The sequence below is a fragment of the Carassius gibelio genome, chromosome B19 (genome assembly GCF_023724105.1).
Source record: "Carassius gibelio isolate Cgi1373 ecotype wild population from Czech Republic chromosome B19, carGib1.2-hapl.c, whole genome shotgun sequence".
NCBI lineage: Eukaryota > Metazoa > Chordata > Actinopteri > Cypriniformes > Cyprinidae > Carassius > Carassius gibelio.
Genome location: NC_068414.1, coordinates 32,170,330 through 32,192,264, shown reverse-complemented (window position 1 = coordinate 32,192,264; position 21,935 = coordinate 32,170,330). Strand labels below are relative to the sequence as shown.

The following is a 21,935-nucleotide window of genomic DNA, read 5'->3' as shown; positions in this document are numbered from 1 at the left end:
ATGGGTGTTTGCGCTTAAAGGGGTAATATACAATCAGTTTCAAGGAAATTGTAAATATAATTAGATATGAAAGTGGATTGTGACCGCTTCAAAACAATGCTATACATTACACACCATCAAACCTACTGTCATTAGATTTTAGGCTACTATATTCACTGTTTGGAGGCGGCTGGTGTAATTGTACTGTCTTAGCTTATTTATTGTAGACTGTGATATATCACACATCACTCTATAAACTCAGGGGGATTTACCACGGGGCATTTTGATTGAATCCCCGGTTCATTTCACATACTGCTAGCATTCACAATTACCAGAATATCTGGACTTCACGTGTAAATCACGTATCGCGTCAGCCCAATCCACAAGTTCATAACTTCAAAGGCGTTCCATTTCTCTCCACCGCGTGACGCGCGATGACATCACGAGCAATTCCATCGGTCGCGCTCAAGCTCCAGACAGAACAGAAGAAGTGAGCGAGTCGCGAGGCAGAGGACTCAACGGTGTTCCGAACAGTAACATACCTGTGCACTCTCCGGGCTTTACTAGCAGTCGGAGCGGACTGAGACTGCGATCTGACGAGCCGCAACACACCGCCTCCGGTTCGCTTCGCAAAGTGAAAGAGATTTTATGCGAAAGTTTCCAGGATTTGTGTAACCTCCCGCGGACGAGAGAGGAATGAGCGACTTTACGATGATAAACTGTTGCCTGATCCTCAGCGCGTGTCTTCTGTCCAGCCAAGGTAATGTGACACAGAAACTTGACGGTTAATCTCTTTACTGCTCACTCGGTCTCTTTTGTTATTTTGAAACCTGGAGGTAATTTGCATGATGCTTACCTTTAGTGAGCGCTTAACCTGTAGTCGCTCGTCCCAAGAGTATTGAAACGCAAGTTTCATGCGCGCGCTACGCTGGTGCGCGCTGATTTCTACAGCTTACCTGCTTATCTAGGTTATCCTGGTTAACTTGATAAGAGCCACTGACCGTAACCCATGTCCCGTATCCCTTGCCTCGTACGCCATGTTACGCAAGGTGTGGCCTCTCGTGATCAGTTTGTTCTTCGGCTGGAAGAAGGCAGCAGGTGTAATTGTATTGTCTTACTTAATCGCATACTTTACAGTTTGAAACTTGTATATCTATTAAAGCTTTTGTACTGTATATATGAAATGAGAAATGCAACAGGGTATAGTTGTTAATACTTAGGTTTATGTCAGGTCTATGCAGCTGACTGGAACTCTTCAAAATGCAATGATGTCTGAATTTTATCCAAGTCTGCTATTTTGAGATACCATTGTTATAAAACTGCATTTTAAGTTACTGTTCCCTTTATTTGCCCCAGTAGTCTTGCTAGTGGTGATGGTCCTAGACATCTCTTCCCTGGTGGTTTAACATCACTGTGATTTGAAGGCGTCTCCGAGGGGCTGTTTTCCTCTGATAAGGAGAGACATGTCTGTGGTTCTGTGTAAGCTGAGGCTACACTGCAGGACTCAAGCTCTGTGTGTATTTAAAGACTCCGGTTACATGTTTTGGCAACTAATGGCATTGTTTTTCACGATTGTAACTATGATTCCAAAAACATTTTCATACAAAGTGTTGCCTATCATCAACAAACAAAATACTGAAGACTAATTTGCACCAAATAAATTGAACAGTACTGTAAATAGTCCAATTCACATCAAGAATGGTAACGACAAATTCAACTATAATAACTAGATTATCGTCCACACCAGTGGAAGAGAACATTGTGATTATTATAATCTCATGCTGCGATTTTGTTACCTACCTCTTTAAATTCTCAAGTTTTTTAGTGATTGGCTGGCAGTCTATAATTCATCGACTAAAAAAAGAATCTGAAAGTGGTTCCAGTGTTATTGGTCCTCTGTGTCATTATCATAGCTGGGATTTGGAAATTTTGAATGATAGTGATTTATTAAAACTTCATAGTTACTGTATGTTCCTGGGTGTGGATGGCACTTAAATGCCAAAAAAATGTAAATTAGATATGCAGAGCAATATTTAGACTCTTCTTAATATGTCACTCTTTCACTGATTTATTGCTGCTTATCCACTTGTTGGGACAGTGTTCACACCTGACAACTGGTCGGGCAGCTTCTAAACCAGTTTCAGACCAGTATGCATGCACACTTGTTAACTACTACAATTCAGAGTGTTTCATTGCATGCTTATCACACAAAACATCAGCTTTTTTTTGTGTGCATGGGCAGGGAAACATGACGTGATACTGGCACCGGGTGGCTGTAAACGAATCCCAATCCTGAGCGGTCCCCGTGTGCACATATTTCACAAGAAATAAGACAAGCACCGTGGCCGTTGGATAAATGAGTTTTGGATGGATGAATCGTGGCAACACAATTATTCATGCCAAGATGCCAGTGGCGCTCAACATGCGTGGGCACACTCTAGGGTTCGCCTCTATTAATTTCTTCATAGGATAAGGCATTTCACACCTCAGGATGAGCGGAGGGTTATTACCATGTGTGCTAGACTTTCGGTGGCCCATTAATCTTGTTGGTGCATGTCAAAAGTTTGTGTTCTCAGAGGGGATCTTCAGGGGTGAGGTGAAGATTTCTCGCAGTTGTCATGGAGACCCTTTTCAATGGGGATCTGATGGCATCCATCTCGTTTTCGAGTCTTTGAGGGGAGTTTAAAACATTATTTCCGAGTGCTTAACTCAGTTTGGGATCAGGGAAGCACGACAAATGGAAGTAGATGCTTTCCTTATTGGCTCCCTTTGGTCTCCCATTACTGTCAGAAGCAACAAATGTCAGAGCGGCGGCAAAGAGCAACTCCCGCATAAAGGCGTGATAATGTAGTTTCTCCCCGCCGAACAATGCGCTTCTGTGCCAACAGGTTTCCAAGAACAAAAGACCTCAGAGTCTGCATTGTCCAAAAGAGAGCGTGGAATGAAACTCACACCTTCACGAGAAACCTCTCTCTCTCTTTCCCTCTGACAACCCACGTTGAGCATGTAAGAGGGACTCAAATTGCTGGCCTTTGAATGCGTGCCCTTTCCTCGCACCCCTCCTTCTTTATTCTCCCTCGGTGCACTCAGAGCTCCGTCTCAAGCCTTTGTTCTGGTGGCTTTAGTGATCGGTCGCCTGTAAGACCCTCTGTCTCTTCCACTTCCATTGTTTATGAGTGTCTTTAAAGTGGAGCGCAGAAGAGCGTGTTGACGGAAAAAAGTTCCCCCACCTGTCCTCTATTTACCTCTGTCTCACACAGTTTATACATCGTTATGGCCCCACTGTCTAGGAGCTGTTTCTGTGGGCTCTTTTGTAATGTAGATTATAGATTTGAAATGACTGAAGTTCCAGAGCATACTAAACCGAAAACTGTTTGATAGGCGCATTCTTGCTCGCTGGACTTGAAAATATGCTGCAGTCGTAAATGGGGAATCAGATGTTGCCGCAGAACAGATGGAAAATCTGCTCTGTGTCTCCGTTTGTCTCCCGATTTATCTGTGTGTCTCACGGCATGTAAGAGAGACTCTCTGTCTCCCGGTCTCTTTGACTCTCTCCCTCTCCCTCTCCCTCCCTCTCTCTCTCTCTCTCTCTCTCTCTCTCTCTCTCTCTCTCTCTCTCTCCCTCTCTCTCTGAGGTGGTCATACGGTGCCGTTAGTGAAGGCTGGAGGACTCCTGGAGGCCAGCCATGCCGTCTTATCACCCACCACTGTGCCTGATAAAATGAAGACTAAAGAGAGGGATTTTTGTGTGGGCTCTGAGATCAGTCTTTTTCATGACCCTGGGCTCATTCAAAGGGTTTTTCCGCCCTCTTTAAAACTTTGTACGCCTTCAACTCTATCAATCCTTTAAGCGAAGAGCGACGGCCATCTCACTGCTGTGCAGCGTTGATATACCTCAAGTGTTATTGGTTCGGGTGTGTTTTAAACCTTTAACTGAAGTAGGAAACCTTCTATAGGTTCAGCCTTGTGCTATATCCTAACCTGGTGGGATGTGATAAGTTTAGAGCTAGAAATAGTTGGTTAGGACTGTGTTTTTGTGTGTGGATTTTGTAAGACCTGTAAAGTGGTCTTTAAAATGTAATTATATTTAAGATTAAAATCTAATCGACTTCCATTTACAACGAAATGGCAACATTGATGTTATTTACTATTTGCATATCTATTGCATACCCTTATCTATTTGTTATCTTTTCCCTTATCTTATATATAACATTTTGGTTGTGTTAATGTCTTACTGAATCTGTTTTTAGAATTTAGTTGAGTGTAAAAACAGTGGATTGTTACGAACAACATTTTAAAAGTGTTTTTTCACTTATTTACAACAGGATCTGGATTTTCTTGGGTTTAACTTTATTTAATTTTTTTTGTTATGAGGCAAGAAAACTATTTTGTGCATAAATCACTCCGTTCCTTGTAAAAATGAACTTGCTTTAAAAAAATAAATAATAAACTAGCCTAATTTGTTACTAAATGTGATATTTTAGGCATCCCGAGTTCTTATCCTTACATGAGGACATTTCCTGATCCGCCCCCCCTATTTCTTTCCGGTTTCAATTTCTTTCTATTTTCTGATCTGTCTTGTCTAACTAAATTCTAAAATGCTAAAAATAAATCTTTTAAAAATGTATTTTAGCATTTTGTCTGTCAAAAAGTAACATGCAAATGACATGGTAGTACTTTTAAGAAACAGAGGTCCAGTGAGAACACATTTCCTGTATATCCCACACTAAAGGTTGAATTGACTAAGTCATTGCTTTCTGAAAAAAAAGAGAAAACGTTGGCCTGACCGGCTTCAACATGTCTGTCAGGGACTGTAAAATACCTAATACAAAAACTGACAGGTGTTTCTATAAAATGTAGATCACCACCTTGCTTGTTTAAAAGATTAAGGCAATTACTAAAGTTTGATAAAATGTAAACATTTTCAATAAAAGATGATGTTTTTACAAGATTTGTTTCTTTTAATTACCCTGTAGCATATTTTGACCCGGATGCTTGACAGAAAAACAAATGTAGATTCTTTACTAACTCGGTGTCATTGTATATGTGCAGAACCAAAGTCTAAAACCTAGACTTACTTCAGACATTACCACTTTCAAATGTTGCTGTGCAAGTGCTATTTCTTTCCTTGGGGAAAAAGCTAATCTAGTTCTTTGCGGCTTAACTTGTCTTAAAATTCAGGTTAGCTGTCCTTTCATCTGTCAGATGGATTGGTGGTGGATTAAGCACAAGAAGCACATAAATGCTGCTCTTTCATAGCTCTGATGACTTAATGGCGTTCTCATTTATGTTTCATGTAAGTAGAACCATCTCATTTCTGTTTGGTTTTATTGCTCAAAGGACTTCCAAGGAGAAACATCAGAATAAATGAGTGTAGAGCTATAAAATGAATGTGCATCACAGACTTCCCAAGGTAATTCGGTCTTGGAAGAGTTGATGAGAAATACATGAGTGCATATTGAAATCGGACTTTTATTAGTTTAACGTGTCCATACATGGAGGTGAGCATCCGTCAGAAGCATTACACGTTCACAGCGTTTGTCTGAGCCAGTGCAAACTACGCTGATTCATTGAGATTCTCTCGAGGGAGGAACTGAAATTGCCTTAATTACCGTCTGATCTTCTTCAGAAGCTCGCTGCTTGATTGACTTTCTTCACCCCGCGCCATTAACACCGTGCTTTTAATTGTGCCGGCACACACGGTTATATCTGTATGTGCTTAATCTACCTTTTTAATGGAAACCACGCTTGCACCTTAGCAGACCTCTGTAATTTACAGCAGTGTTAACCTCATTACCAACAATAGATTTGTTTAATCTACAAGAAGGCTCACAGGATCTAATTTTCTCATCTTCTGCCTTTTATCTGAGAGATGAATTTGAAGACCATGTCATTTGCAATTTGTCATTAAACCTTGCCTGCGTTAATGCAATTTGGGCCTTCATGTGCCAGTTTGAAAGGAACTGAAGAACAGAAATGGAATGTTTCTGTTTTAAAGCTCTTTTGGTTAAAGTCAACTGTTTGCAACCTTTTTTACTTGAATAGTGTGACTGTTCTGAATGAGTACGCATTTAATGATGGGGGAAATGTAGGAATTGATTGTGAAAGATTATGAAGACTTTTTATCTGAATTTTTGGATAAAAAATTAGATTTTTTTTTACATGGTTGACAAGTAAATGGTGTCCAATTTAGATTTCATGTTTTGCTTAAATGGCCATAAAAGCATTTTTTTGCTCCAGTTTTAATATTTATGGAATGATGATTTTGCCTTTTGAGATAATTTTGCAAGGATTTGAATAACAGCACTGGAATGTTAAATGGAATCTTAATGATTTAAAAGCTCATTTTTAAAGTGCTTTTCGACCCATTTTACGTGAACAGTGTGACACGTTTCTGAAGCAAGCATTGAACAAGAAATAAAATGTTTGGAACTGATTGGATTGTGCGAGTTTTTAATTAGCTGGAAGGTTATGAAGACAGACAAATGCGATCATAGTAAATGTCAGATTTGATTTCATATTGACTTTAAAGGTAGTTTGAAAATGACCATTTAATACATTTCGATGCAGAAGAGGAACTTGGTTTTTTTTGCTAATTTAAATAAAAATTGGAATCCTTGCTTTACATTTGTGGAATGACGTTTTGAGCCTTTGTGATCTGACTGTTTGCAAGGAATTTCATGTTTTTGATAAAAACGTTTTTCAACATCTCTTTTCAAAAGTCAACAAGTGTGATCTCAACCCATTTTACTTCCAAGTTTTTCTGAACAAAACTATATTTAAGAAGAAAAAAGGTGGTAATTGATTTGGATCGTGCACGTTGTCTCAATTTGATGAAACCCAAACATGTGTTTTTCTTGAGAATAAGATTCACAGATGAATTGATGACAAGACCTTGAGTGTGCTTTAAGAACGTAACGTCAGTTTTGACCAAGTTAAAAGCAGTTTGAAAAAAGGTGGTGAAATGACCATGTAAGCAATGTAGATGCAGTCCTTTGCTCTGTTTTTACTTTGTTGTTTTGAGCCCCTTGCGTTATTCTTGCAGAACAGTGATTTGGGCCTTTGTGATCAGTTTGCAAGTTTCTGAATAAAACCATATTTAACATGGAAAAACAATAATAATTTATTGGATTGTGCAAGCTGTCAGAATCTGATGAAAGACAAACATGTCTTTTACTTCAGAATAACATTCACAGATAAATTGTTGACTGCGGGACCTTGAGCGTGTAATAAGAAAGTAATTCACGTCAGTTTTGACTTCATGTTGATTTGAATAGAAGTAGAGAAATGACCATGTAAGCAGCGTAGATGCAGCAGATGAACTGCTGGTTTTTTGAGTCCCGTGGTTGATATCCAGGGTAATGGAGAATGACTTCCTACCAGTGCTGTTATTCTAAGACCTTGGGAGTAAACAAAGCGAAATGGTTTTTAAGTTTGGTTCGGTGAATTGAAATGACAGGCATGTCTCAAGCTGAAGACTTAAACCCTGGAGAGATTTGTTTCGGAGTTGCTGCCGTCCAAAGCTCTGAGTTGAAGGGTGAAAGGCTAATGCTTCTTGAGGCTTCCTCGGACCTCCAGTCATGGTGTTCGGGAAAAATGACTTCCGTGGGGAAATTTCATAAATGTTTATATGAGTGGCTGACTGTGATGGCCTAATGCTTCTGTGTGTGTGTTTCTGCTTTTTAATTCCAGCTGACTTGCCAGTTAAAAACCACTGGCAGTTTGTTCAGCTCTTTGTAGCGATGGAAATAGCTAAAAAAGGTTTTTAGTAACGGAGCAGGAACAGACGGGGGTCTGCAGACTGTAGAATTGCAGAATCACATCGACTATTGCAAGAGATCCACACTCTCCACAAGCACACAGGAACATTTTTTTTTTCACTAACGCTTCGTCCACTTGTAGGCACACCTACGTGCTTGCAAATGTAGAAAATATATAGGCTTCTGTGCAGAGACCCAGATGTGCTGGAGAAAATATTGTTATTCTCTTATAGTTCAGGAGTTCTCAGTTATGTCTTAAGTTGCAGATGCAGAGCAGTGTAAACAATTTTGACAAAAAAAATCAGCATACAATTATTTTAAAACCGATAATTTGGTCTTTGATGCATTTTCTGAAAAGTTTTCACTTTTCAATTACCGGTAGTTGAAATTGTTTTTTTTTTTTTGTGCAGACGTGGTATCCCTGCAAAACTGATCACATATGCACTTTTTGGAGATTAGTTTTCCATTAGTTATTACCAGCGGATGCCTGTGGTTTCATGAACTGATTCAGATGGGACTGGGATCTCGGTAGTTTTTACTGAGATGGGATGTTTATTTTCTGGATGTAGGTATTGATGAAGGTCATGCATGTGCATCCTGAAGCCCATTGAGAAACATTTATATATGTAATATCACAAATATGATTAACATTATTGATTGATTATCAGCTTGACTCAACAGGAAGGATTTTTCAGACTGCCTCATCAGACCAGTTGCTCAGATAATAACATATAATCATCAATCACAATTCATCAATACAGTTTGAAGACCCCTGAGTTTGATCGTATGGCTTCCTTTCTGAGTATCTTGAACCACCAACTGTTATTTTACCCAGAAATTTGGTAAAAAGGTCTCAACCCATAATGAAGGTGCATAGGGCAGTGAAACCAAAACTTTAGCTTCGGTCATTGTATCAGACAATAATAATAATAACGTACAAGAAATCACAGACATTCCTGTTTGAATCCATGTGAATTGATTTCTCAGACGATGTCTGCCAGAGTTAGTCTGAAAAACAGCAGGGAAAATACTCCATTTTTCTAGGTTGTGTAAGAAAAACAGATGTGTCTTAATTCTGATGGAATACAAACCAAAAAGTACGTCTGCACAACACGACTAAAGGACGTCTCAAACGCTCTCCTGAGGATAACGTGGTCTCTGGTTAATCTTCTTTCTCATTTCCAATCCCGTGTGAAGGGTCTCACAAAGATTGGCACACTCATCTCCCCCCGATAGCTATCTGTCTGTCACATGAAACCTGGCGGTGAGTTGAGTGTCAGGCGCGTTGACGCTGCACAGGTGACTGCTCTCGGATCCAGAGACTGGGCCCGAGTTTCCCAAGCACAGAAGTTTCCAAAGTTTAGCCGTACTGTCATAACTGAGGCTATTCTCAGGCACTCGTTCTCATTTCTCTCTCTCTCGGTGTCTCACTTTCTCACACTGGTGAGTGTCAAATCCTGCACCATTTCCAAGAACGGTGATAGATGAAAGAAAGAGAGAAGAGCCAAAGGAAACTGACTGTAAGTCTGATGACAGAGGTTAATTCCTGCTTCATTAGGAAGCGTGGTTTGAATCATAAAGAGGATGTTGAACATGTAAGCCCTTCTCAGTCTGGAGAAGAACTCATTTCTCAGAACGGTGCTATTGAAATTGTGATTAATATAAAAGTCGAGGCTAGATTTCAACAGACATTTTCAAAGCAAAATTTTTTTGGGTCAGTTTTTGGCAATATACATTTCAATTTTGGATTTTGATGCAATTTCATTTTGTTTTTAATACATAAGAGAATGACTATTTTATATGCTTTATCCTATTTTATTTACTTGTGCTTGCTTAAGCCTCTATTGCAATGCAGTTGTACGTCAAATGTAGTGCATTTAAATAAAAAACTGTACTTGCAGATAATATGAATGAAATAAAAAAGTTTTACTTTAAGTACATTTTAGATCATTGTTCTAATGAGTTAATGCGTTTTAAAGTCGTTATGTGCTGTGTTGACTAACGTACTAAAACGCATTTACAGTATTAATTATAATTTTACCTGTAATGTCATTCAGGTTTAAACTGAATATAATTTAAATGCAGTAAATTAAACTTAATTTAATTTAAATATACATGACATACAGATTTTTATGAATTATTGCAATAAAGTATGTTTGAGTTTACTATAAATGCTTGTCAGTCCATTTGATTAGTGCACAATTTTAATCTAATAATCATTTAATTTAATGTATTAAAGGAACAATAGGTATGTTCTTATATAGTGAATAGTATACATTATAGGTAAATATATTATTTCCGTAAAAAGTACACGTTTTAGCTAAAGCACGTTTAAAGTTTAGGCCTGTTTCTTTTTCACAAGTGTAAATGGCAATTAAATTACTGGAATTTCCCATGAACTGGTTTTGCATTACCAGATTTGATATTGAGCCCTAGCACATAACCAGTTTATAGGGTAATCCCATACGCATGCTGGCATCAGACCAAGCTTTTCTCGGATTTCACGTGATATTATGTAAAGTACCATGCCATTATCGTTTTATCAGCTGTTAGCCTTTTAGTAAATAGCCTTCTAGATAATCACATGATTAGATTAAGGTGAGTACGGAAGTGGGATCTCGTAAATATGAGGTTTTGCTTTCACAATCGGGTTTCTTCTGAATGTCAACATCCAAACATCCGTGTCCTGTCGAATCCTGCTTTGAACTCGCTGCTCACGTATTAACCATAAAGTATTACTACTCGACACAAAACAAGCTTGTTATAACATCGCCAGCTGTCAGATGTTTCCTTTGAAGTGTTATTATTTGAGTGAAGGCTCTCAAACTTGCATTGAGCTCTAGACGTACAGTGTTAGTCCTGAAATGTAGTAAATGTGTCGTAATCAGTCAGTCTCTCAGATGAGTCAGTGCTGCATTGCATTAATGCATGAAACTCAAAGGTGTGATTCTTAATACCTTTTTTGTTGTTGCCCAAATAAAGCTGTATTTTGCCATGTATTCTCGAACTCATTTCCTGAAAGCTGTACTTGAGAAGAGGATAATGAAGGGAGGTGGGATTCAATGCTCTTGTGCTTTGGCGTTCCTCAGTAGTTGTTTAGCATAAGCACCGCCGTAGGCCGCATCACAATAATGACATATTTAGACCTGTTTTTGATGTCATGATTATGCAGATGAAGCGTGTCCTGATTAGCTGGGTATATTGTTTTATTTAAAGCTCAAGTGTTTTTTTTATGTTAAAATTGGGGAGTGACTATGTTTTGTGCAACCATTGAAGAAAAGGGACTGTTAGTAAAAACCTTTTATTTTGCAATCCAGTTTAGTCACCTTAATGCCATTTAAATTGTACACTTCAGCTTTAAGGTGTGTTTATTGTAAGGAATAAATATCTATGCAATCACTTGTCGTATAGAGACCACATTTATTGATCCATTTCAAATATGATTCATTGTAAATTCTTCGTTATTTTGGGTTGAATATGCTGTTTTGCTGTAAAATAAAATTGTATTGGCAGCCCATTTTGCTTATGTTTTTGTTATATATCTGAAATTTGGCTGAACACTGCTTCCAGTATTCCTTGTAAAGATACCTAAAATCAACATTGCATGTTAACATTAGCAAATGAAATACCAGAGGCGGTGTAAACTTTGTCATGACAATCAACATGTATCTGTTTGTTCAGTGCATGATCGTGTTTTTCACATGATATTGGGTGGGATTTCAGCTTTTCCTTTGGTCTTTCTAAGTCTTAGTCATCATAAAACAGCATTTACAGCCTGTTTTATTTTAATAAACAGGATATTCATTTAAATATAGGACAGGAAAAATGCATAATAAAAATGTCCTCTGTGTGTGTGTGTTTTTTTTTAATGCAATTTAAATAGAATTTAAAATAAGGCAATTTTACTTTTACATTTTATATATATATATATATATATATATATATATATATATATATATATATATATATATACATTTATAAATACATTTATAAATTGAATGTGTACAAACTAAAAATGTTTTTTTTCTAAGTTGTAAATGTTAACGATTACTCGATACACGAATAGGTAGAAACATTTGAGATATTGTAATTACACAACTGTCTGGACAAAATATGGTTATACTTTATTTTAAGGTGTCATTGTTACTGTTTAATTATACACTTAAATATTGCATATTAACTAAATGTACTTACTACAGTATATGGATTATGTATGGTTTATTGTTATTATAAATATATGTAACCTGTGTAACAAGGAGACCTTAAAATAGTGTTACCCAAAATGTATAACACCGTTCTATTGGTTTTTTTAATATATAAAAAAAAATTTGAATTGCATACTGTGACTGTGAATTTTAATTCATTGTTACTTGTCGTTTCTTTGTAATTATTTGTGATTTCTATTTCTGAGTGAAAGTTGTTTCGAAGTAACGGTATTAAAAATGGGAACTTTTTTCCTTCTTGTTTCGGAAATGTTTCATGTACAGGCGACAACATTGTCAAAACGATACTTGTTTACACGGATCTGCAGGATACTAAAAACACTGTATTACTCATGCCAGGCCAGTAGTTGGCGACGTCTCTTTGTAAAGACACTACATGCCTGCGCACACATCTATAGAGTGAACACGTCATACACAAGTGCATGACGTCACGGTTTCCACTAATTTGTGTTGTTGTAGTTTACACAGAGATAACTGTATCGGTTTTAAATACCTGCACTTTGAAACCCATTTTGAAACGTTTTCAGGCCCGCAACACAGTCATTGTGTAAATAAATGGACTTGATGCACTGAAAGTTTTGTTTTTAGTTGAAAACTGTGTCATGTAAACGCCCCAGAATCCCAAACCAGAACTTTTCAGCGTGTGGAGGGGGAGGTTCATAAAACCACTAGCATCAGATCAAATGAAAAGTTGTTTCAAAGGCCAAGCTAGTTATTGTGATTCAGTTAAAAGCAATAACATGCAGTGGTGAATCATCCACAATAAGACTAGGAATGTGTTGAGTTAACCAATACAGACTGTTTGAAGTATATTGCTATTTTTCTACTGTATATTCAGCGTTTTGCTGCCTTTGTGGTGTACAGCTTTCCACATGGCTTGAGGATCTTCATCAAGAAGGAGTTTTTCAGATTCACTTGTACTTATCAACTGTGTTTCCCCTGGTTCTGCGGCGAGTCCTTCACAGATGAGCCCAACAGAATCCTGTCAAATCTTCAGAGTCTATGCAGGGGTCCTGAGCTGGCTCACGAGCCGGGCCGGTCCTGTGGTGCCCTTCCAGATGCCCAGCACTCGCAGGAGCGGAGGAGATGCACGCGTCCTCAGCCTCGTGTCTGATGGGATGAGTCACGCTCCTACAGCACACAGGGGCAGGAACTAGGTGTTTGTTTGTGTTAAAGTGAAGCATTGTGGGAGGCTGTATCACCATCTCTGCTTTAAAATCCCTGCGGTAATGAGGATGAATGCTTTCAGCCAACGCAGTGCAAGAAGACTGCAGTTTTATACTGGTGGATACCAAAGTAGTAGCTGACCAATATGGGTTTTTCAGTGGCGCATATGTTATAATTTTCATATTTTAAATCTTACAATTTTACTTTTGCACTTTCATGTTGGATAAAATTATTTGCCACTTTTAGTATGAATACTGAATTAATGAAATAATGATTTTTTTAATATTTTTTTTTTTTAAAGAAAAATCATCAGCATTAAAGAATAACATTATTTCTGACCTCTCCCTTTTAACCACCTTATTCCATTTATTTTTTTGGCAGAATCCACTTTCTCTATACATGTTGTCTTGTTGAATATATCCTGTAGCGCTCTGATTACAGAAGTGAAATGGGCTGTGAAGGTCATTTCATGTGATGATAACAGTTACGCGTGGACTTAATTTGATGAGTCTCTCGTCTCTTCCTGTGTGTCAGGAGCTCTTGTAAGGTATTTCCTGTCGAGTGTTTAGATCTGAGTGTCTGTGGTCTCATTTCTGAGTGTTAGTGTTTTGTATTCAGTGTGTCTGATTGCTGTGTGTGTGGGAACGCGGTGATGCTCTGAGCTCATTCAGGTTACCCCCTCAGTCACGCATTCCATTACCATATATGGGCATCAGAGCAAGACCAAGCAATTACCGTCCGCCACAGTGTTCTCTCATCGAAACCTCTTCTCACTCTTCCCTTTCACTTTTATCTCCCGCTCTCCCTCTTTTCCTTTTTTCTCTTGTCTCCGTTGTTTCTTCTTTCTTCTTGTGCATGTTCCTTCTGTCTTTTGTCTTTCTCTTCACTGTCAACACCCACGTCAGTCACTTCACTTTGTTCCTTCCTTCTTAATTTCCCTCCTCCAGTCGTTTAATGCATTCCAATTTGCTTGCCTACATTGCACACAGTTTTAAAGGAGTAGTTCAACCGAAAATGGAAATTCTGTCACTTTGCTGTATGACTTTATTCAGCGGGGCAAAACAGATATTCTGAGAATGTTGAGTGTTTGCATACAGTGAAGGTCCAGTGTTGTCTGGATTCCAGGGATCTTCAACATATGTTCTCAGAACAAGAAAAGTCATGCAGCTTTGTAATGACATGAAGTGAGTTAATGATGTGACATACTATGTGTGTTGTTTTTTCTTTTTTTTTCTTTTTTTTTCATAGAACCACATTTTAAGTACTGATGCAAAACCAACTCTGTGGTTTGCCTGAACAGCAAGACGAGTTTATTAATTACACAAAGTTAATTAAAGCTTCACAGTTAAAAAAAAATACTAATACAGTGCTAAAATACTGCATGGATGAAAATAAATGTAAAGTATCTATGCAATTTTATGAAGAAAGAGACCGTGAAGATGTTTTATAATGCTACAAAAAAAAAAAAACATATATATATATATATATATATATATATATATATATATATATATATATATATATATATACACACACACACACAAGCACATGTTTGTATATGTGTGTGTATTTGTCTGTGTGTGTATGTATATGCATGCATATATGTACAAGTATGTATATGTGTGTATATAACTTTTTCTGCATTTTTGATCAAATAAATGCAGCTTTGGTGCATAAGACCTTTCAAAAACAATAAATCTTACCAATTTCAAGCTTTTGAACATCAAATTCCTTAAAATGTACAACACATCTTTTGCTTTTGCTCTTGCACTTTCACCTTTGCAAGTTAAATTAGCTCCTCATCCTCTGAAGCAAGGTACTGTGGGTAATACTAGGCTTAAAAGCATGCACAATTAGATGCTTCTAAATTTGCTATAATTATCATGCTAGTACTGGGCAAATAAATGCCATGGTTTTTCCCAGGTACTGTATGTATCTGCATGTTGTTGAGGCTGGTATTACTATGATTCGATTACGCTAATCCATGTCTTGCATACTATACAGTACAGCTAGCATGGGATGTAAAATGCATACATTTACCCACACATATACATTGCGTTGGGTCCCAGGCACCTGGTCCAGGGTGTTCTGTGTCTCCTGTTATAGAAACACCGCTCAGGCCTTTAACAACTGCTGCGTGGACGCTCTTCTCATCAAACGCTTTCCCTCGTCTTGATCGCATTTCCTTGGTGCGTTTGCTCAGGAATTGGTTTCGATTTACAGTGTTTTCCGCTGAGATCCAGAACAATAGAAGGGTTTTAATGCATCAGCCTGGAGAAAAAAACATAAATGGCCCTGTCAGGCAGAAAAAAACCCATATCTCTGTTCTTGCGCTGTAAAAGGGCTTAGCAGAATGATTACTTGTGAAAGCTAAATTGGCTTTCTGCCCCCTGTCTTCCACTGCCGCCCGCTCTGTATCTCCAGTCCCTCACTCTTGTTTTGTTTCTCTCCGCCTCGCTAACTCCTTATTTCTTTTATACATCGTAACACAAAAAACAAGAGAGGAAGCCTCGCTCGCTCCCTCCCTCCCTCTCTTGTGTCAGTATATTGAGAAGGTCAAGACTGTGTGTCTATTTTAGTTCTTATCTTTGTCAATGACCTCTTTCCACCCAAGCAGAGATTCAGTCCCTGATGTCTGACTCAGTCTCTCTTCCTCTCATCCGTCTGTCTTCCTCCCTTGTCACCTCCATCATCTCTTTTATTCCTCTTATCTGTTTTCCCACTCCTCCTCTCACTCACAGGCGTAATTAAAGTTTGACTGCAGGAATACAGAGTAGGAATGGGTCAGGAAATGCTTTGTTAATGGAATTAATTGCAATAAATGTTTGTCGAGGAAATCATTTAATGACGTGTTCGTTCATTCCGTTTGTCATTTTTAATTAATTGTTGATCTTTATAGATTGTGACACGAGTGCCATGTTTTTAAGATCTTGTCAAGATAAAAATGCATCCTGCATCTATTATGTTCATTTTTAATTGCGTAAATGTTTTATTACATTTTCACATGAATAATCACTCTAAATTAGCATTTTAAATTGACAGTTTAGTGGTGTCTTTTTTAAATTCTGCTGACAAACAGATAAAGCATTTAAAAATAGATCGAGAAGAGCAATTAGCCATGTATATATAATATTTGTACATTTTAGTTAAATGTTTATATAATTATTTTTAGACTTATTTTTAAAACTCAACGTTAATGTTTTTTTTTTATATTTTAATTTTTTCAGTTATTAATTTATTTTACTGTTAAATTTAATTGCATGTTTAAAGATTAAATAACTATTAAATGTATTTATTGGTTAATTTAAAAAGGGATTTTTATTTTGATTTAGATTTTTTTTTATGCATAATTTCTACATGCTGTAAAAATGATAACTTATAAAAATTATAATTTTAACTTAAAAGTGTATATCTAGTTGTAGAAACGGTGTATAAAATGTTAATATTGTAGAAAATACATATAAAATTAATTTTTTTCATTTACGTTTTAGTTGAAGTTAAAACTAAATTAAAATGAGAAAAGTTGCCTTGCCAAGCTGAAGTAATTTTTTTTCAGTACACATTTTATTTTAATTAAATTCTACATCAGTGCATTTAATTAAGTAGCACTTGTAGAAGAAAAGGTGTCAAATTTGAATGTTGAACTTTAAGAAAGTGTCTCATTTAGAACACAAGGCCACAATCTGCGACTAAGAAATGTGTCTGATCGTACACGACCCTAAATCAGTTTAATTGTGGAGCGCTTCCACACTCGATTATGAAGACCTATAGTTCTGCAGTTCTTCACTACAGACACACACTTCCTCTCGCCGCGGTCCTGTCCCAACTGTCTAGTTAGCATGACAAATTGTCCTCGTTTTAATACCAAACTATGTAAATAATATAAATGATTATAGTGCATGATAACAGAGCTCTATCTCTCCCCTCCTTCTGTTCCGGATATACAGTCCTAATCTGTCATTCTGAGGCGCTGCTCGCTTGTGCCTGGCTCAGCAGATATCATTGAAAAACTGTCAGTGCAAGACATGTTTATTCTCTTAGAAGCTCTTTCTTCTCTGCTTTCCTTCCCCCGAGGTGCTTTCTACCATCGTTTCATTTGTATGTTTGTGTGTGTGTTTGTGTGTGTGTGTGTGTGTGTGTGTGTGTGTTTGGTGTTGCTAAAGGCCAGTAGTGGGTGTTTAGTGGAGATGATGTAGGAGTGAGTAAACGGACCGGTAGAGCAGGTATATATCTGCTGTCATTAGTCTGATGGTGAAATGACTTCTGTGTATTATGAGATATCTTATCTTTAGTTCATCATTTTCAGTGCTTCCTCTGTCTTGTGTGCGTGGGTGTTTGTATGGCCCGCTCTCTGCCTCTTACTGACTAATTAGCTGGTAATTTGTGTGTATGTAAACGTAATCATTTACTTGTCGGCTTTATGAAGCACACCTCTCTCCCGTGTGTGTGTGTGTGAGCCGGCGGTTCCTGTATTGCAGTTGAACTGGCCTTTACCACACGTCTCAATCCCGCTCCTGCTGAGATCTCTGACAGCTTCAGTCTCCTGCTGCACTCACACACTGCGCTTTATCTGTCCCTCGGTCCGTCTGACGTTTACTGTCTCTCTAACGCTCGCTCTTCTGTTGTTCTATCTATCGTTCTGCAATTCTAGTTATCGTTCCATCTGTTTGTTTATTTAACTAATACAATTATTTTAACTCAAGCTCACTGGAGATAACATAAAGAGTCAGTGATGAAATAAGAACAAGAAACGAATTACAAGCAATAGGACAAAATTAAAATAAATAAGAAATGCATTGTGAAAATGAATGAATCTTCAGTGTTATATCCATAAGTTATCCATCTATATGTAGTCAAGAGCAGTGTGAGATTTTCATGACTGGCAGACAGGACGAATATTGGACAGCTTCCCCATTATGACCGAAGTCCAGATCCAGTATACTGTTACATATGTGTTTGCTTTCACAACTGTTTACATTCGCTTAAACCTAAATGACTGTGTATGTGGATACTTGTATTTGGACGCATATAAATGTTTATGCAATCGTTCACAAGCTCTATTAGCAGCTGATGTGTGGCTTCCCCTCACACAGAAACAGAGACAGCGCACACATGTAGATCTGTTGTTTGTGTTTCAACGGCCTAAAATCAGTTGTTTTAAACTGCAGTGCTTAAAAACACAGGCAAACATTAGGTTTTCATGACCACGCACACATGCTGTTATTCACACATCGTTCTATCGGTCTGTCTATCATTCTATCTATCGGTCTATCGTTCTGTCTATCATTCTATTGTTTTAGCTATCATTGTATCAATCAGTCACTCTATCATTCTTTCATTCTGTCTGTTCTGTTTCTGTAATTCCATTGTTCTTTTATTCTATCTTTCTATTATTATTTTATTAGTTTTTATTATATTATTAGTCGTTCTCTCATTCTCTTGTGTTCTATTGATCTGTCTATCTATCGTTCTATCATTCTGTTGTTCTTTTATCTGTTGATCTGTCTATCATTCTTTCATTCTGTTCTATCATTGAATCCTTCATTGTTCTTTCATTCCATCTATCGTTTTATTGTTGTTTTAATCTGTTGTTCTCTTGTTCTATCTCTTGTTCTGTTGATCTGTATATTGTTCTCTCATTCTACCATTCAGTCTATAATTTTGTTCTTTCGTTCTATCTATCGTCATGTCCCATCTCCTGATTTGTTGATCCGACTTCCATTCTGCCTGTTTTTCTATCATTCTATCTATATTCTATTGTCTTTTCGTTCTATCTGTCGCTCCATCGTTCTTTCATTCTGTTGTTCTATGATTAAAGAGATCTGTCGTTCTACTGTTCTGTCATCTGTCTGTGTGAGGAGGGACTGAAATACTGAATGCACAGAAACAAGTTATAAAAAAAAAAAAAAACATTATTTGTAATTTGAAAAAGTGAATGTTAAAATATATTACCAGTCATTATTAAACCCTTACTGTTTCATTCCGGTCAGAAACCATGATGCCTATCCAAAACTAGAGCCATCTTTGGCTAAAATCTAATTACAAATTCAGTATTTCCCAGTTTGTGTAGTATTTATGTATTTATGTACAGCTAGGGCATTTCATCAGTTTGTATGTCTGAGTAGCTGCTAGTTTGTGGTTTGTGTGTCTGGTGGATGAATTGGTGTCAGATCTGTCTGTCTAGTGGTCTCATTTTCTGTGGGTCAGTGTGCTTGTCTCTCACTTTTTCTATTTTCTCTTAGCCGTGGTGTTCAGTCTCTGTGGCGTAGCTTTATTAAGTCTTTCCTAGTGAACTTGGCAGGCCGTTTGTTTCTCTCAGTGCAGGGGCAGAAGTCAGCCTTTTCTAAGGCATTTTCTGCCTTGTTTTTAAAATCTTTTTTTTTTTTTGCCTGCACTTAATCTGCTACATACGGCTTCTGAACATGTGATGCTTAAAGCAGATGATGCTGGACCACTTTTACCACCTAATACATTTTAGATCAGTACAGTGCACTGGTGAATCCCAAATCAGATATGTGAGGTCTCGCCGTGTTTACTGTACAGCGTAATCCGAGACGGGCTGATAACGAGAGCTAATGGCTTGATTGATTTCCCACACGGAGGAGAAATAATGCAGTGCTACTTTGTGTGAATTCCTCTTAAACATCAATCTCGGAAACACCGCTCTGGATAATGTCTGTAAACCCTTTAACATGGACACTTAAATGTGTCAGAGCAGTGCTTCTTGGCGAGTTTCTTCACTTTTTCACTCTAAAAATCTCATTAGCGGTGACATGGAGACTGTGTCAGTTTCATTTCCTGTGCAGTCTTACCAGTGCGAATATAAAATGTGATTGGGGCGTTTGGGATTGGACTTACATTTCCATTACTGACTACAAATCTCATAATGTGCATATGGTGAGCTGGCTGATGGCATTAGCTAGTTACTAATAGAGCCGCACATGTTAAGTATTTCACACAAGCTCTCAGCCATGTGTTTCAAAGCTTTTTTCCTCCACTGTGATGGATGATGGAGTCTGACTGCATTTGTTTTCCATCAAAACACTGCTGCAGAAACCTGTTTTCACTGACTTAACCTGAGCTGAACGATGAAGTAACGGACCGCGTTACTAGATAACCACCTACACGCAAACATACAGTGCACAGCGGTCTTTTTTAATCTGTCTTCATCTTGAAAAAATCGTATGATTTGGCACCTTCGTGCTAGTTTCAATAATTCAGAGGTTAATTGAATTTCGAATGAATGAAATGAAAATGCAGTCAGTTCACACTAGGGATGTACAAAGAGACTTCCTTTAAAAAATTGACTAGACAGTGGGACTCCAAACGGATTGATTTGAGCAGGCGTTTACATAAGACAGGTTCCTGTGTTCTTAAAAACGCTTGTGGTAGAATGGTTAAAAACTGCATTATGCAACAGCCAGAGTAAAACTGCTTTAACTTGGGGTCATGCATCAACATTAATGCATTACCAAATTTTTTCTCCCTTTTTTTTTTTTTTTTTGAGGTCAGTTTAAGACTACAGGAGTAAGTTTTTTTTTTTTTTTTTTTTTTTTTTTTTTTATCTGATCCAAACCATTTGTGTTGGTGTTGTTTTTTTTATTATTATTATTCGTTTTGTCTGTTTATATGTGGTAATGTTCTATATATATATATATGTATTTAATTATATGTATGTATATATAGTTTAATTTTTATTACATTATTTTATTTCATAAATACTGCTATTTTTTCATTCACAAAATATTAATATGATCATTTTTCTACACAAAGATTACAAATAAAATAACAGCAAGCCAGAAAACAATTTGTGAAGTCTAGTTTAGTGACTTATTTTGAATAATATTTATTTTATTTATTTATAATATATATTTGGAAACTTAATTTTTTATTTTATTTATTTGTAAATATTTGTTTAGATATTTAGATTTAAATTGTATTTATATATATTTCTTTTTTAATTGAATGTATTTTCACAGTTATTGCTGCTGTTTGCATGCATTAAACAAAATAATGCTGGTCAGTCTTGACGGATTTAGTTTTGGGTGCTGCTGTAGAGCTGAATATTAAGTCCCAGAATAACCTCTACTGTAAAAAAAGGTTATGTTACTAAACTGGTCTCAGCACAAAAGAAGGGTGTGTCTGTGTGTGTTTGTGGAAATGTGTGTGTGAGTTTAGTGGTGTTTAAAGGGCAAGAGGGTTTGTGACTTGGGCACAATCATCAGAGAAAAGGGAATGGACACCATGGATTTGAGAAATGGTGACTTGACCTTCCCCTCCAGTGAGCCGTGTGTGTGCACATGTGTATGCTTTCAGATGGTCAAGCCTGATATGTCTGTCTTCGAGGCCTTCCTGACATTTCAATTCAAACTTGAGCGTCAGCGCTGAAGACATTAGCAGCTGCCCACCCAGATTCTTCTAGATTTACACACATGCTAACAATCATCTCCTGATAACACTTCCCTCCGGCTACAGATACAAAGCAGACAGATGTTGTGAAATTTGCATTCTATTACCCCGGTTCTGTCTTAAACGCTCGCGCTTCCCCTCTCGCCGACACGCGTTTCGTTTTAATCATCTCTAATTCTCTTCCTCCCACAGTCTTCCTCTTCTCTTTCCTCTTCCTGCTCTTTTCTCTTTCCATCTGGTCTGAGATCATGAGGATTGAGGAAGATGTGCCGTCAGAGCTAGCGGAGGTCCAGGGGCCGTGGGTCGTGACCAAGGTTAGGTGGGTCACTTTAGAGGGACCGTTAAGAGCGGACACGTCTGGCAGGCGGACCCTGACGAGACGGTGGGAGGTATTCGG

General features: G+C 37.6%; 1 protein-coding gene across 2 annotated transcripts in view; it reads left to right on the top strand.

Annotated features, from left to right (window-relative positions):
• The first annotated feature begins 406 nt into the window (after window positions 1-406).
• LOC127978918 (nectin-2) overlaps window positions 407-21,935 on the top strand; it is a 131,197-nt gene continuing 109,668 nt past the window's right edge. Inside the window, exon 1 of one of the 2 annotated variants that reach the window (XM_052583923.1) lies at window positions 407-739. In XM_052583923.1, the coding sequence (XP_052439883.1) occupies window positions 676-739 (64 nt within the window). In that variant the 5' untranslated portion in view covers window positions 407-675. The remainder of the gene's footprint in view (window positions 740-21,935) is intronic. The other variant, XM_052583922.1, reaches the window with a different exon arrangement.